The sequence below is a fragment of the Hermetia illucens genome, chromosome 3 (assembly GCF_905115235.1).
Source record: "Hermetia illucens chromosome 3, iHerIll2.2.curated.20191125, whole genome shotgun sequence".
NCBI classification, from domain to species: Eukaryota; Metazoa; Arthropoda; class Insecta; order Diptera; family Stratiomyidae; genus Hermetia; species Hermetia illucens.
In genome coordinates this window covers 178442851-178458151 of record NC_051851.1, presented here as the reverse complement: position 1 = coordinate 178458151, position 15301 = coordinate 178442851, and the positions used below count along the sequence as shown (strand labels likewise).

General features: G+C 43.5%; 1 protein-coding gene across 10 annotated transcripts in view; it reads right to left on the bottom strand.

Moving 5' to 3' along the window:
• The window catches only part of LOC119650609 (sodium/potassium/calcium exchanger Nckx30C), a 282153-nt gene that overhangs the window by 207995 nt on the left and 58857 nt on the right, over positions 1-15301 (bottom strand). For 8 of the 10 annotated variants that reach the window (XM_038053479.1, XM_038053481.1, XM_038053486.1 and 5 more), the window contains exon 2: positions 13740-14353. In XM_038053479.1, coding sequence (XP_037909407.1) covers positions 13740-14353 — 614 coding nt within the window. The remainder of the gene's footprint in view (positions 1-13739; positions 14354-15301) is intronic. The other 2 variants (XM_038053483.1, XM_038053485.1) reach the window with 1 other exon arrangement.

The following is a 15301-nucleotide window of genomic DNA, read 5'->3' as shown; positions in this document are numbered from 1 at the left end:
CCGGCATAGCCACGGGATCGGGGAGTGCAAGTTGGATCGAGCTCCGCGAAGGGCACTTCATAAATATCTGCACTACGTGTACTGTGATAGGCGGTTCTGAAAATAATATTAGAGTTGGCAGAGCAGTACATCATTCAATTACAGATCTTGAAAAGGTTACTGCGGGGAAGGGAGATTGAATGTGCGGAGCCGCGACGAATCATCAACTCGTGGAAGGTTCTTTTTCAAAAAAATAATCCGAGTGAATTTACGTTGTGCAACTTGAAGAGCGCGAAAGTCACAGATGCAAAAGGGGGACCAGACTACACAGCAATATTCAAGAATGTTTCTGACAAACGAGCTGAAGGTTATTAAGGAGGTTTGAATACAGGTCAAGTCAGAGGAAAAGTATAGGACAATACCAGACATTTTGACAGCTTGATTGATCCGTGAAGCAAACACGGGCAGGTGAGGGTGGAGGGTAGGTCGTTGATAAAAGACAGGAAAAATAGGGGGCCAAGAATAGAGCCTTGGGGAACACCAGAGGAGGGAGAAAATGAACGAGTTGAGCAACCATGAAAAGAAACTCCGCAAGAACGATATGAGAGGTAAGAGGAAAGCCAGGAAATGATTGAGGGGGAGTTGGCTAGAGAGAGTTTGGAGAGCAGAAAGAATGGTCAACGGTATCCAAGGCTTTGGAGAAATCAGTATAAATAGCATGTACCCCTGTTGTAAATTGACGGATTTAGCAACGAAATTGGTAAAGTACAGAAGGTTTGGAACAGTAGGTCTGTCTCACGAAACCATGCTTCCCTTTGACAATGAGGTGACCGAAGTGCACGGCCAGCCATCTCTCAATGATTCTGGAGCAAGAGGAGAGAAGAAATGGATTGGTATTTCTAGGGTCTCTACTCTTGAGAAGAGGAATGGTAAGCACCTCTTTCCAAAGATGGGAAAAGTAGCATTCTTCTACACTTGGTAGATTATACATAGGGGGAAGACAATGTATTTTCACAGTTAAAAAGAAAGAGGTTAGGAAGTCCGTCAGGGCCATGTTCGACATTGATGTCAACATTACAAATAAGTAACGTAACCAACGAGAGCATAATTAGAGGAATGGCCAGAGATTCAGAGCAGTATGCATCTAGGAGAGGAGTAGAGAGCGGGGTGGTCGAGGAGGAAAACACGGAAGAGAAGTAAGAATGGAGTAGGTCGCAGGATTGCTGTGGGGAGTTGACATTGAAGTTAGCAAAAGTGATAGAAGAAGAGAGAGACTGGGTAGGGTTACAAGAATGGCGAGTGTGGGAGTAAAACGATTTCAAGTTACCGCGGACAAAAACGACTTCGACGCTCAACAAGCACCTTTTATGCATTTTTTTTAATCATGGACTTCACAGAGGAGCGCATAGACCAGAAGCAAGCACGATCGGAGTCATTCTTAGAAGCCCAAAACTTCTTCTGCAATACATGTTTCAGGCAGATATTATTAAGGATCTCGGTTGTGAACCAAGTTGGGTATGAATGCGGACAAACAGGGAAAGAAAGGACATAACAGAAGAGGAGATCCGACAAGATATTATAAAAGGTGCCAAGAGCTTGATCACACGTTGAGTTGCAAAATATATGATCCCAGTTGATAGACGCTAAGGCTGAGTTGAGATAGTCAAAGTTGACTTTGCGGAAGTTGAACTCAATAGATCCTCGCGCAGTTTTGGAGAGAGCTCCACTTCAAATTCAAGTGGGAAGTGGTGAGGGTCAATTTGAACTTAAGGAAACATGCAAGGAAACAGTTGAGCGTGGGGAGTTTAAAATTTCCGCAAAGGGGAAAGGAAATCTGATAGTAAGAAGTTTCGACAAACTGTAAAACAGTTCTTTGTATAGGTGACAAGCGCAAGCACTGGGGACGTATATACAAGATACAATGAACGGGAGGGAATTGGGCGAGGAGACACGAAGAGCAACACGGTCATAAGGAGAGTCAGTGGAGGAAGAGGCGGGTTCGGCGTGGAGTGTATCTTTTATTGCACTTAGGACCCTACCGCCGGTGGACTTATGTGATGCATCCCGGTCCCTGTCACAGTGGAAAGTGAAGTACCCTTCGGGGAACTAGGATAGCATCGTCCGGCCTACTTTCAAAAATACAGTTTAACACAGGACAGAGGAGAAAGTAAACCAACTTTTCTCTTTATGCATTCCAGTAGATTTTCGTAGAAATAGCGAACGCTAGCCTGTATATAATACAGCTAAAATGCCTGATCTGTGCTGGTGGAGTTGATTGACCACCACTGGCTGAGTCGACAAAGCCAATCCTAATTCTTTGAGTAGCAACTAAATGTATTTTTGAGATTCCAATTCCTGAAGAAAGGATAAAGAATGAGAGTTCTGGGAATTCTTAGATTAATTCTTCTTAAAGGCAGTTAAAAACGTGCCAGGATTCATTTTCCCCAAATCTTACTTTAAATTGCTGTGCCCCGAATTACTTTTTCTCTAAACAATTCTAGTCATTTCTCCGAAATATAATAGATGAATCAAGTTATGGTCTGCCATTAAACGCAATTTAACATGAATCCACAAAATGGTCATACATATAAAAGGCATTTACAAAGTTAAAAGCGAATTTGATAAATGAGATGAGACACGAACAATACAAACAACGGCTCAATGTCCTTGTGTTCATTCCAGCGAAATCAACCGTCCATAAAAACATAACAACATATTTTGATGGAAATCATGTTGTGTTTCCATAACGAGTCGGATCTTAATATCGAATTAAAAGTCTCTCTTAACGAGCATTACCAACAGCAGGGACGACGCGTGGAAAGGAAATGGTGAAAAAATCAGGAAACATATTTTTAAAAGAATAAATCCACCCATAAATGGGATATTCTGAATGTTCAAACACATATACGTACACGTCCGAAGGATATGCGCATACTTTCTGAATTATAATCGTGGCTCCTTACTGAAAATCAGCTTGCAATGGGCCCAAACTAATACCCTGCTATTGAGGCCAGGACACGTATCTGTGGCAACTTTACAAACACATTGTCAGCATTGAAAGGATAGTGTGCGAAATGGTTTCCATTGCGGCAAATACCGGAACGAAGGATACACGTGAGCGGTATTACGTACCACGAGCAAAAGTAGTGCAAAATAAAAGCTCATCAGAAAATACCAAGGCGTAAAGGCGCAGGACTTCTCATTTTAAGGAAAAATTCCAAACATATTCCTTCAGCACACCTACTAATACCAAGGGAACATAGCTTCACAGAAGGATATTTTCTAGACCAAAAAAAGCTTTCCCGGTACGGAAACATGTCCGAAAGCTAAACGACTGAAAATTAGTAGGAATGAGGGGAAACTAACTTCTGCGAGAGGAAAAACAGAATAAAGTGTCAGAAATAGCGCATTGTGTTATTTTGTGTCCTTTCTGTTTTCTCTGTTTTCTCACGCACCATCCCCGGCATTAAGTAGTTCCTTTTTTTCCGTTGAAAATCCGATGAACATTTATCAACCTCAATGACACTTTTTTTTCACAGACGCCATTGAATTTGTCCTGAATAATTTCTTGTTTCGCACGAGCATATTCTGCTGAAGTAGTTGCTCAAGTTTAGCCAATGTTTTCAGGATTTGCTTCCTCCGTGTGGGCCTAGGAATTCTGTCCTATTAGGTCCGTGTGAGTGTGAATTCGGGGCATGTATGTCTCTATTCTCTCGTCGTTGTTCACGGTTGCCTTCGCCCCCTCCCTCGATCCATTCCATCGGCTGATTTTTCTGCCATTGCGGCACTTCGAAAAAAAAAAAATGGTTCCAGGAATGTTTCAACCCTTTTCGGTTGGCCAAGTATGTCACTTCATGGTGTGCTAATTGTCATGTCACGGCATTTTGACATTATCAGATGAGAAACTGTCAGCGCCGAAATGCATCAGCTGAATCGGACTGGAATGTAGTAATTGTCTTCCTTTTTTCATGCTTTTCGCAATGGTTTTGTTTTCCTTTCCTCTTTTTAATATTCAGGGCAGGACTAAACAGAACAATAGGCACAACACATTCTCATGCGTTGGTTCAGATGAATGCGCCCTCGAATAGCTCTTTCGTCGTAGCGTGAGGTTCATTTCAAAGTACACAATGTTTCTGAGTGAAGCATAAATAATCAACGTGAGCTGTTGATTTCAAGGACTCTTCATTTTCAAACTTGTCCTGTGTACTTTTTAATAACGAGCTCACTATTTTTCTGGCTGTGCAGCGAATGCTCAGTAATTAGCTGCTAATTGGTAAGTGGAGTTTCTAAAGCTTAATCGTATAAAAACTTCCTGATATTGCACATGAAGTTATTACCACACAAGGAGTTATGGAAACAAATAATCTAAACAGGACATACATAGGTACAAACTCATAGACATCCGCATAAACACATTCCAGAATCTACAGCTAGGGCTCCAGATAACGAAGCACAAACTCAATTATCTCCTCCAATAACCGCAAGACTCATTACTATCTTATGCTGCACAGTCTATCAATCAATTAGAGTCTAACCCACCACACTATTCCTGTGGGAGAACAAACTCATCCATGCAACTGAGTCTAGGTCATACTGAAGGCGGCACTATTCATACAGACAGTGATGAAGATAGTGACGATAATGGAAAGCTATGAAAGGATGCTATTTTCTACACAGTTGCAAATCATAATAGACGAGAAGTGAAAGTGATGAAGAGAAGCCAATAAATGAGGCCACAAGACAAGTGATTGAAGGGATTCTTGAGAGTTCAGCCGAACGCAGCAGACGTCTTTGGACAGCAGCAGAGTGGTAAAAGTTTACACAGGACAGGAGGTGCAGGAGTGGATATCTTTTAGGTACCTTTTAGTGATAAGCGTGGATAGTGTTAAGTGTGTGTCAATAGAAAATAGTTTTGTTTTTGAAGAGTTTTTTCAGCAGAAATCGTAATGGAGACGAGGGCCCAGAAAGCCTCAGAGGTCCGATTACTATCGGACCAAACCCAAGAAAAAAGTCTAATCGCCAGTCTGCAACGCAGTCTGGAAGAAATTAGCAAGCAGCTAGCCGCTGCAAAAATTGAGATAGAGAAGCAGCGGAAGCAGAACGAGAGTCTGACAGCCCTCATCAAGAGCTTGCAGGAGTCAATAGACCTGCAAAACAGGGAGAAGAAAAAAAACGGCAAGCGTTTACGCATCGAGAGTCCACAAGTGTCGGACTCTGAAAGTAACTCCTCATCGGAAGAGGAGATGTCCACCGACAACACGGACAACACCGCCACCGAGGAGGAGGAAGATGTGGACTTTCCACCTCTGCCGCCACCGAAACCAGTACCAACTGTTCCGCCCATTTTTAAACAAGTCGGGAAACCGGAAACTGGACGCTTCAAGCACGAAAGGTTTTGTGTATTTCTTAGTACGTAGCACGTAATATATCCATATATTATGTGAGAGTATCGACTTTCGGGTGATATTGACTATGAAGTCTTCAATTTTCAAAGAAGCAACAAATTTGAGGTATTATAACTTTGTTAGTAATAGTGCGATTTCCACCAAACTTGGTAAGATAATGCTCTATATTATAGCCTATATCACTACAAATGGTACTAAGATGAACTTACGGGGGGTTCCTAACTAATTACAAAAAATTGTAGTAATATATTATTATTAACTTTATTTAAACAGATATCGGCATGGAAGGTATTTCGGAGCCCAGGCATCATATAGTGGCAGCCTCTTGATTTTTTTCAGATTTTTCGGTTTGGTAGTTTCTGAGAATGACCCTCTTAGAGAAGTGATCACTTTCAACCCCCCGCGCTCCCCACCCTTCCAAGGAATGTCAAAACTAAGATCGGCTTTGAAAAGTACTAATCAAGACCTTTAATTTGATACCCCACATGACTATATTTGATGAAAAAAAAATTTTACACCCCCCTTTTGCATGTATGGGGACCCTCCCTTAAATTCGACGTAAAAGGATGTAATTCACTGTATGCGTGAGCGTTCACAGTTCCCACCTTTCTACCAAATTTGGTGTCAATCGCTATAACCGTCTCCGAGAAAAATGCGTGTGACGGACAGACAGACAGACGGACAGACAGACAGACAGACGGTAAACCGATTTTAATAACACAAAACCTTAAAAAGCAGTAGTGAAGTCACCGGAAAAGGCAAAGCCTTCAGGACAGGAAAGTCCTAAGGCTAAAGAAGCCGAAAAGGGTACGGTACCCGTGATTTTAAGGCACCCATCAAAATGGCCAGCCATTGAGAAAGAGTTGAGAAAAAGGAAAATTAATATCCTTCACGCGAGGAGGATACACCTGGGAGTGAGAATAACTCCAGAGCAGCCGAGCGACCACCGGAAGATCACCAAATTTTTTAGAGAAAATGGAATTCAATTCCACACATATCTTCTGGTCAAAGGGTAGTATAGGTCCCAGGGCGAAACGTGGATTGGTACCCACGATGGAGCATAAAACCTGGGAAATGCCTGCTGAACCAACACCAACAGCTCTACTACCAAACCCTATCTCCACCTCCACGTGGTGACCGCTGGGAGCTCTTTCTTGACGAAAAGCTGCAGACGGAGAAGGATGAAGGCGAGTCTCCCGCGCCTAAAAACGGGACAAATTGTACCAACTGGTCCTCCAGGTTGGGGGTTGGGTAGGGCTGACAACCCTACACGGAAAACAACATGTTACGAAGCCACAACAGGAGCCTCGGACTGGACGGATTATACAACGACGAACCCGGCAACGACAAAGGAACAATGATTTGCGCATTTTCTCATGGAACGTGCGCTCCCTGTACAGAGATGAAGCTGATAAGCAGCTAGCCGATACCCTGTCCCAATATAGGGCTGATGTAACAGCGTTACAGGAGATGCGTTGTACAAGGACTGGTTTCCTGGAGAAGAGCCACTACACCATCTTTTATAGTGACCATCCAGTAAACCATGTGCTCGGAGTAGGTTTCTTCGTGCTGTTATCGGTTTTGAAACCATAAGCGAACGGCTATGCACTCTGTGCTTGCGAGGCAAGTTTAGAAATATAAGCCTCATTAACGTTCACGCCTCTACAGAGGAGACTGCAGAGTCGGAAAAGGATAGCTTCTACAAGGCAGTAGAACGAACCCTCGCAGCCTGTCCCAGATATGATATCAAAATCATACTTGGGGATTTTAACAGCCAAGTAGGGAAGGAGCCCGTATTCAGGCGATACGTTGGCTCTCATCGCTTACATAAGGATACCAATGATAACGGACTGCGGGTTATTCAATTAACAGGGTCACACGAAATGGTTGTTGGAAGTACCTGGTTTGCGCGGAAAGCGGTCCACAAACATACATGGGACTCTCCAGACGGAGCCACTTTCAACCAAATTGACCACGTGTTGATCGAACGCCGCCACCTCTCAGTCTTGATGAATGTCAGAACATATAGGGGGGCCAATATAAACTCGGATCACTATCTCGTTGGCATGGTGCTCCGAGCTCGAATAACAATACCACCTAGAATCCCCTCTGACAATCAGGTGAGAGTGAACACTAAAGCCATCCACAACACAACCCTCCGCGACACCTATAAGAGGGAAATGGATGCCGCAATAACTGCAGTCAACAGAGGACCTGGAGATGAAGCATCAACAAATGATCTTCACAATCACCTGGAGAACGTTATCATGGATACGGCCACAAACATACTTGACCCCAGCCGCAAAAGGAATCGGAACAGCAGGTTTGACGATGAATGTAAGCTAGGAACGGAACGGAAGAATGCCGCATACCGAGTAATGTTGCATTCTCAAAGAACACGGGCACACGCATAGACTTATCACGAACTCCGTCGACCGGAGAAGCGACTTCACAGATGGAAAAAGGAAGCTTGGGATAACCAACAAGTCTGTGAACTAGAAAAGTACAGGGAGCAACCGCACCAGGCGCGCAAGTTTTACCAACAACTCAGCAGGATGAAGCCTTATACAGCTACTGAACAACCAGAATATCAGCGAGTTGGAGGTCCCGCCAACTGACGGACAAATACTGCCACCACCAAGTTTAGGAGAAACAGTCCGTGCAATTCATCGGCTAAAAAGTCATAAGTCGCCAGGAGCCGATGGAATTACAGCCGAATTGATTAAATATGGAGGCGACCAGTTACACCAAGTGGTTCATCAGCTTGTGCTCAAGGTATGGGACAGCGAATCAATGCCTGACGATTGGCAATGAAGTATTATCTGTCTCATACATAAAACGAGGTAATTGGCACGGTTGAGCGGTCGCTGCAGTACAAGCAGTATACCCTTGCTGCCTTCTTAGATATAGAAGAAGCCTTCAACAACGTCAGTACCAACGCCATCAAGAAAGCCTTGACCGGTGTTGAATTGGAGGCGTATCTCACGCATTGGATTATATCCATGCTGAGTACCAGGATAATCCAGTCCAACCTGGGAGGCAACCACTTGACCAGAGCTGTGAACAGAGGCACGCCCCAGGGTGGTGCTATCTCACCGGTGCTCTGGTTAATAGTAATGGACAAAATTGTACGTACATTAGACAGCAGCGGGGTGAAGGTGGTGGCGTATGCCGACGACTTGGTGATACTAGTATCTGGGATGTTTCCGTCCATTATGAGCGACATCATGGAAGGAACGTTGCGAAAGGTGTGCCTGTGGGCCGCAAGATGCGGACTCAGCATAAACCCAACCAAAACGCAACTGATGCTATTCACCACCAAGACAGGGATACCTGAATTCCATCTACCACGGCTGAATGAACAAAGATTGGTTCTTTCCTCTAATGTAAAGTATCTGGGTGTAATTCTGGAACCTAAGCTAAAGTGGAGGTTGAACATAGAACTGAGGGTTAAGAAGGCCTGTATAGCCTTCTATGCCTGTAAGAGAACCTTTGCCAAGAAATGGGGTCTCCGGCCGAGGATGGTTCTCTGGATGTACACCGCTGTAGTGCGTCCGATCCTGACGTACGGATCTATTGTATGGTGGCAGGCTTTGAAGAAGAAATACAATAGAACGAAGCTTAATAGGATTCAAAGAACCGCGTGTGCAGGTGCTACGGGGACTCTGCAGTCTTGCCCGGCAGATGCTCTCAATGTCACACGCAAGTTGAACTTCACGAGAAACTTTGCTGTGGACCTTCTAACCAGGGCAAAGTGGAAGACCGGCGGCGTGTTGCAAGACTATGACACGGTATTCTTTACGGACGGATTAAAGATGGCGTATGGAGTCGGCGCGGGGGTTTTCTCGAATACACACGGTGTGTCCAAGTCGTATGGTCTCCCAGGTTTCACCAGTGTATTCCAGGCGGAAGTACTGGCGATATTGGAAGTCTGGCGATGGCTGGAGCGTGATTCGAGCCCCAAGCGTAACATAGCGATTCTGACCGACAGCCAAGCGGCCATCAAGGCCTTGTACTCAACGACGACATCTTCCCGGTTGGTGGGCCAGTGCAGAGACACGCTCAACCATCTGGGCGGCACGCTCAAGATAACTCTCCTCTGGGTTCCCGGGCATAGGAACATAGAAGGGAATGAGCGGGCTGACGGATTGGCCAGGCAAGGCTCTGCTCTTGGCAGTCCCTCGGGGAACACAGTCGGTGTTCCGCTGGCGGCTGTCGGGGGCCGAGTCTACTCGCACTACCTAGCAGCCGCGGGCCTGAGATGGCGAAGGCTTACAAGCTGTGCCAAATCAAGGAGAATTTAACCCGCTTATAACATAGCCCGATCACGAGAGCTCCTGTGCCAGACGCGTGCAAATGCATTCAAGATTACGGCGGTCTGCACGGGGCACTGGCCCATAGGGGACCATGCCGCTAGGCTCGGCTTACCCTACAACTCGCATTGCCGAAGCTGCGGAGAAGGAAGGGAAACCCTCATGCACTTTCTCTGCGATTGCCCGGCTCTGGCTCGAGTCAGGCTGCGGACACTGGGTAAACCATTCTTTGGGGACCTCAGTGAGATTTCTAGTTACAGGGTCGGAGAGCTGCTTTCCTTCGTGAATGCTACGGGCTGGCTCTGAAGATCCGAGCCGGCCGGACTCTGCTTCCCTGTTCCTATAACAACAGTCACGGTCTTAGGAGTTTGTGGCATCAAAACGGCGCACCAAAGCGCTAATTGGGCTCCTCGGAGCGGCCACTGATACCTACCCTACCCATACATAAAAAGGGAGATATCATACAGTGCAGCAATTATAGAGGTTGCTGAGTACTATCTATAAGATATTCTCCACTATTTCGCTAGGCCGGATAGCCCCATACGCCCACAACATCATTGGCCCATACCAAAGAGGCTTCACTACAGGCAAATCAGCAACAGATCAGATTTTCTCTGTGCGGCAAGCGATGGAAAAACTGTTGGAATATGGACAACAGTTGCACCATCTATTCATCGAATTTAAAGCGGCCTATGATAGCATATCCAGGGTAAAACTGTACACGGCCATGAGAAATTAATAAGACTGACTAGGCTGACCCCGACCAATGTGCGAGGCCAGATAAAAGCATCAGGATCACTCTCAAGACCATTCGACATCAACAACGGTCTACGACAAGGAGATGCCCTATCATGCGTCCTCTTTAACCTGGCCCTCGAGAAAGTGATCTGTGATGCTGATGTAAATGCAAGAGGTACGATCCTCTTCAAGTCCACCCAACTACTGGCCTATGCTGACGATATCGACATCATGGGAAGAACCACCCGAGATCTACAAACTGCCTTCATCCAGATCGCGCAGGCGGCGATTGGTACGAGATTTTGGGCTGCACATCAATGAAGGCAAGACAAAATATATGGTGGCAACGTCAGCACCGAAGACGAATCAACCAACAACATCAAACCACACTGGTCAAACACGAAGAAGAATAAGGATAGGAGAATACAACTTTGAGACCGTTGACAATTTCGCCTATCTAGGGTTGAAAATCTGAACCGATAACAGCTACGATGATGAAATCCGCGCACGGTTGTTGTCAGCCAACAAAGCCTATTTCAGCTTACAAAGACTGTTCCGCTCGAAACGTCTCACCATAGGGTCAAAGCTCTTACTATACAAGACTATGATCTTGCCAGTCCTCATGTATTCCTAACTTGGGTTCTTAGCAAGAAAAATTGCGAACTCTTGGCCGCGTTCGAGAGAAGAATCCTCCGAAGAGTTTTTCGCCCTCTACATGAGGATGGACGATTTCGTAGCCTACACAATGACGAAATCTATGAGCGATACCATGACCGTCCGGTTGTGGATAAAATCCGGCTCAACAGGTTACGGTGGGCGGGTCACTTGATCCGTATGGAGGAGGATGATCCCATGCGGAAAGTCTATAAGGACAATATCTATGGTAGAAAAAGAAGACGAGGCAGACCCTGCCTAAGATGGAGCGATGGCGTAGGTCAGGATGCCAGACTGCTTTTAGGGATATCGAATTGGTGGACCTCGGCGCAAAACCGGGATGTCTGGAGTTCCTTATTAAGGCAGGCCTGGACCGGATACCGGTTGTTGCGCCGTTGATGATGATGATGATGAATTTGAAATAGATTTTTAACGATCCTTACTAGTAATATTCTGGAAATCAACACAAATGGCCATAGTGAACATCTTCAAAAGCATAGTGCACTTTGAGGCTAAGGCGAGTCAAACCCGTCGATTCATCGTGTATGACAATTTTTATTTTAATAAAAATGAACGTAAATGAAGATAATATTTATGATGATTTAAAAAATGGTTACGATCGATCAGTTAACATCTACACCAAACAAGCTAAGATAATATTGTATCTAAAATCATTGAATGCCGAACATTTTAAGCCAACAAACATTGGGGCCCAAACAGACCTACTTTCTATGCAACATATCAGTTATCTACGCTACTCTGTAAAAGAATTAAGCATTTAATCAAAGTTATGGTGATTCAAGGATAATAACAACAATGAAGCAATGTAGATGTAACAATTGTACAAACCAATGATGGAGTTTCCACGGAGTACAAGAAGAAGCATTCTTACAAATAGTGTAAGTACTAAAAAGACAGCTTTGTTCATTAATAAACTTGGAAACATTTTTGTTCTATGTGACATTTGTGTGAGGTGTGTCTGTTGATGAGTTCAAAAATCAAATGTGCTCAGTGTTTTGTAAACAGCTCGGTCAACGAATAGTGTAAAATCAGCCAATTTAAACAATCAAACCAAACAGAGGGATTTATATAAACAAGGAATATATTCAAGCATATCCTTTCCAGTTCACTTAGAGAAGACAAGCAGCATAAGCCTTTTCATATTTTCTTCATTTTTTTTGTTTTTTTTTTTGTTTGCAACAAGCCCATGATGATTGCTTGCAATAAATTAAATAAATGTTAGTGCAGTTTTTCAAGAACAATATTATTTCTCGTTTTAATTGGAAAAAAAATAGTAGAAATTAAAAACGAGCGAAATAGATAAAAACAGAAATAAATTGGGAAATTTTTTGTCCTTCTAGAAAGTGAGAAGTGTTTATAGAAATTCAGCTAAGTCAGAATGTGTTTTGAATGATGAAGTTTCCGTTTTGATGAGAATGGAATTGTTCAGCGATTTGGAATGTCAGATAACGTTTCGAATCAATTGTCGCTCAGATTCTTTAGCTCAAAGTGAATATCACGTGAACATGTCATAATTGAAGTTGTCAGAGTTTCGAAATGTTAAAAAAATAGAACAAGGAAGAGGTTTCCTCCACTTGGTGGAGGTGCTAAGAACTGGCACTTACACGCCATCGTTTTATTTTTTTATACTCCGAAAGTACTGCCTTCCAAAAATTAACAAAAACTGGACGAACAGCATCACAAGGACGTGGGATATTAAAAAGGACGCAATTAAGATTTAGCCTCTCATGATCTCAAGTTAAGCTTACCTTATCAATTCCCTCTCATAGAACACATAAGTGGCGAAACTAAAGGGAACCACCAAATTTGGGTTTGAAAAAGTGAAGTTGATTTGCTGGAAATCAAATCATCACCAATTTAACAAATTCCCCGGAATACCGAATGTGGGCTAACAAGTTTATCTCAATTGTCTAGAATAAGTGAGGGATCCTAAGTCCACAACTACTTGTTGTTGGACCGGACCGGACCAAATGGAGAGCAACTTACTCCCACGTCTCTTTGGTCCGCGGATCCCTCGTTTGGGGCATGGCACCCAAGTATTAAAAAATTATAGGACAAACACATACATTTTTAGGACAAACGGTTTCGTCCAGGGCAGAGGCAACTCGTCAGTCGCTGCCTCACCTCTGCCCTACTCTGGGATCAGCGTGACCGTGAGTGGCATCAGATGGAAAATGCTCCTTTATATATTTGCAAAGACACGCCATTTGATGCCATTCACGGTCACGCTGTTCCCAGGGCAGAGGTGAGGCAGCGTCTGACGAGTTACCTCTGCCCTGAACGAAACCGTTTGTCCTAAAAATGTATCTCGTTATGAGTCAAAGGTTTAAAGGAATACCAAAAAACTCAAATTGAATGGAATGGTTAATGTCCTCAAATAGGATAGGTGATGGCATCTCGATGTCATGCTTAACGCAACTGAGCTTCAGGGATTAAACTTGCACACGTGATTTTCACCCGAGTCTAAACAAACGCATTTTATGCTGATTCAATTAAGTAATTTCCTGTTGGCGATATTATATTGTTCTCTATGCTTGACAGCTCCTAATGAGGATGGATGACAGAAGAGAATGAAACTAAATAGAACAGAATAAACGTAAAAACCATGCAAAACTTCCCAACTACTTACTGCAGGCATTAGTTGATCAGTGCTTCGAACACGAGTCACCTTATTTTTATAGACCACTTTCTTAACGCATCTCTCCACTTGTTGATTCCATTTCATAAATCCAACATAGGCAATGTAAATGAGGAATAGCACCGCTGCCTCCCACCAATAAATCAAATTATCACGAAAAAAATAGATTAAAATCAATAAACTAACACTATAAAATGAGCAATCACGAAACAATGGCCACCATGTCAGAGACAAAACTGTCTTCGAGAACAATGCACACATACCAATCACAAAAAGGATATTGAAAACGGCCGAACCGACAATCGTACCGATACCGACATCATCGAAGGATACGAAAACACCGATCACGCTTGTGAATAGCTCCGGTGCACTGCCGCCCGCTGCCATAAATGTCGCACCCGCCACATCGTCCGTTATATCTAGTTTTTCGATGATCACATCCAATGAAGGCACGAAAAACTCATCGCATACAATTGCTAATGCGACAAACATGTATATAACACCGAGTATATGAAGAATAACGGCACCGCGTTCCAATTGCTCGCGTGTGAATAGATCCTTTGGGAAAAGAGGCGTTTTGTGCGTAACATTACCACCTTCAGTGCCTGGAAAATAGAAGAAAAACCACATTTTAGTATCTGTCAAATGTATGCAGCTGAACCCACATTGGGCGCCAATTTGCTAAAGTCTAAAAATCTGTTATAAATACTTTTGCGGGAGTATCTCGTCTCATTATAATATTGTCGCACTTTCAACTCAACAATGACACCCCCTGGAAAACCACCTTTCAATTAAACTTTCTCAGAAATGACCGTAGTGACAGTGTCAAACCAAATTCTGTAAGTGAAACGAACAAACGCTTCACAAAAGCGACAACAAAGTAAACAAAACAATGCGCACGAAAGCATGCGAGACAACGCCAGAAGGTGAAACTTTACAGAAGGAATAAACGTTTTTTCACTTCTGGTGTCACTTTCAGTGTTAGCCGACTTAAGGAAAATCTAGGCTTGATTCTCGTACACTGACTTTGAATGAGTAAAAGCGAAAAGTGTGAGCTGGAATCGTTGTCAGCATATCCTCCTTGGGGAACCACTTTGTGAATTTTTATAGGATTTAAGATGTATCTTTTCTTTATATTTCTTCACAATATCCACAAGTATCACATACTAACAAGCAAATTCACCGAATCGTGAGAGAGCCAGCAAACAGGAAGGAACGCATTTGACATATTCGATGTGCACAATTGCAAGCAAAAATGATACTCACTTGCACCCACATTGGGCGCCAGAATGAAAATGTTAAAATTTATATCATTAGCGCTCAATTTCGAATCAAATCCACTAAACGTATAATTTCTACAATATAAAAAGTTCTCTTTAACTCTAATTACCTATTGCCACAGTGTGCCATTGTATGTTGTCATCAGTAAATTTGATACAACAAGAGTTGTCCTAACGCCAGCCTTGAATCAAATCCGCTAATATCTAAGTTTTTCTCTCAAATGCAAGAGGAACAATTAAAAATTTGGTTTATGAAAAGCAGCAAACCCAACC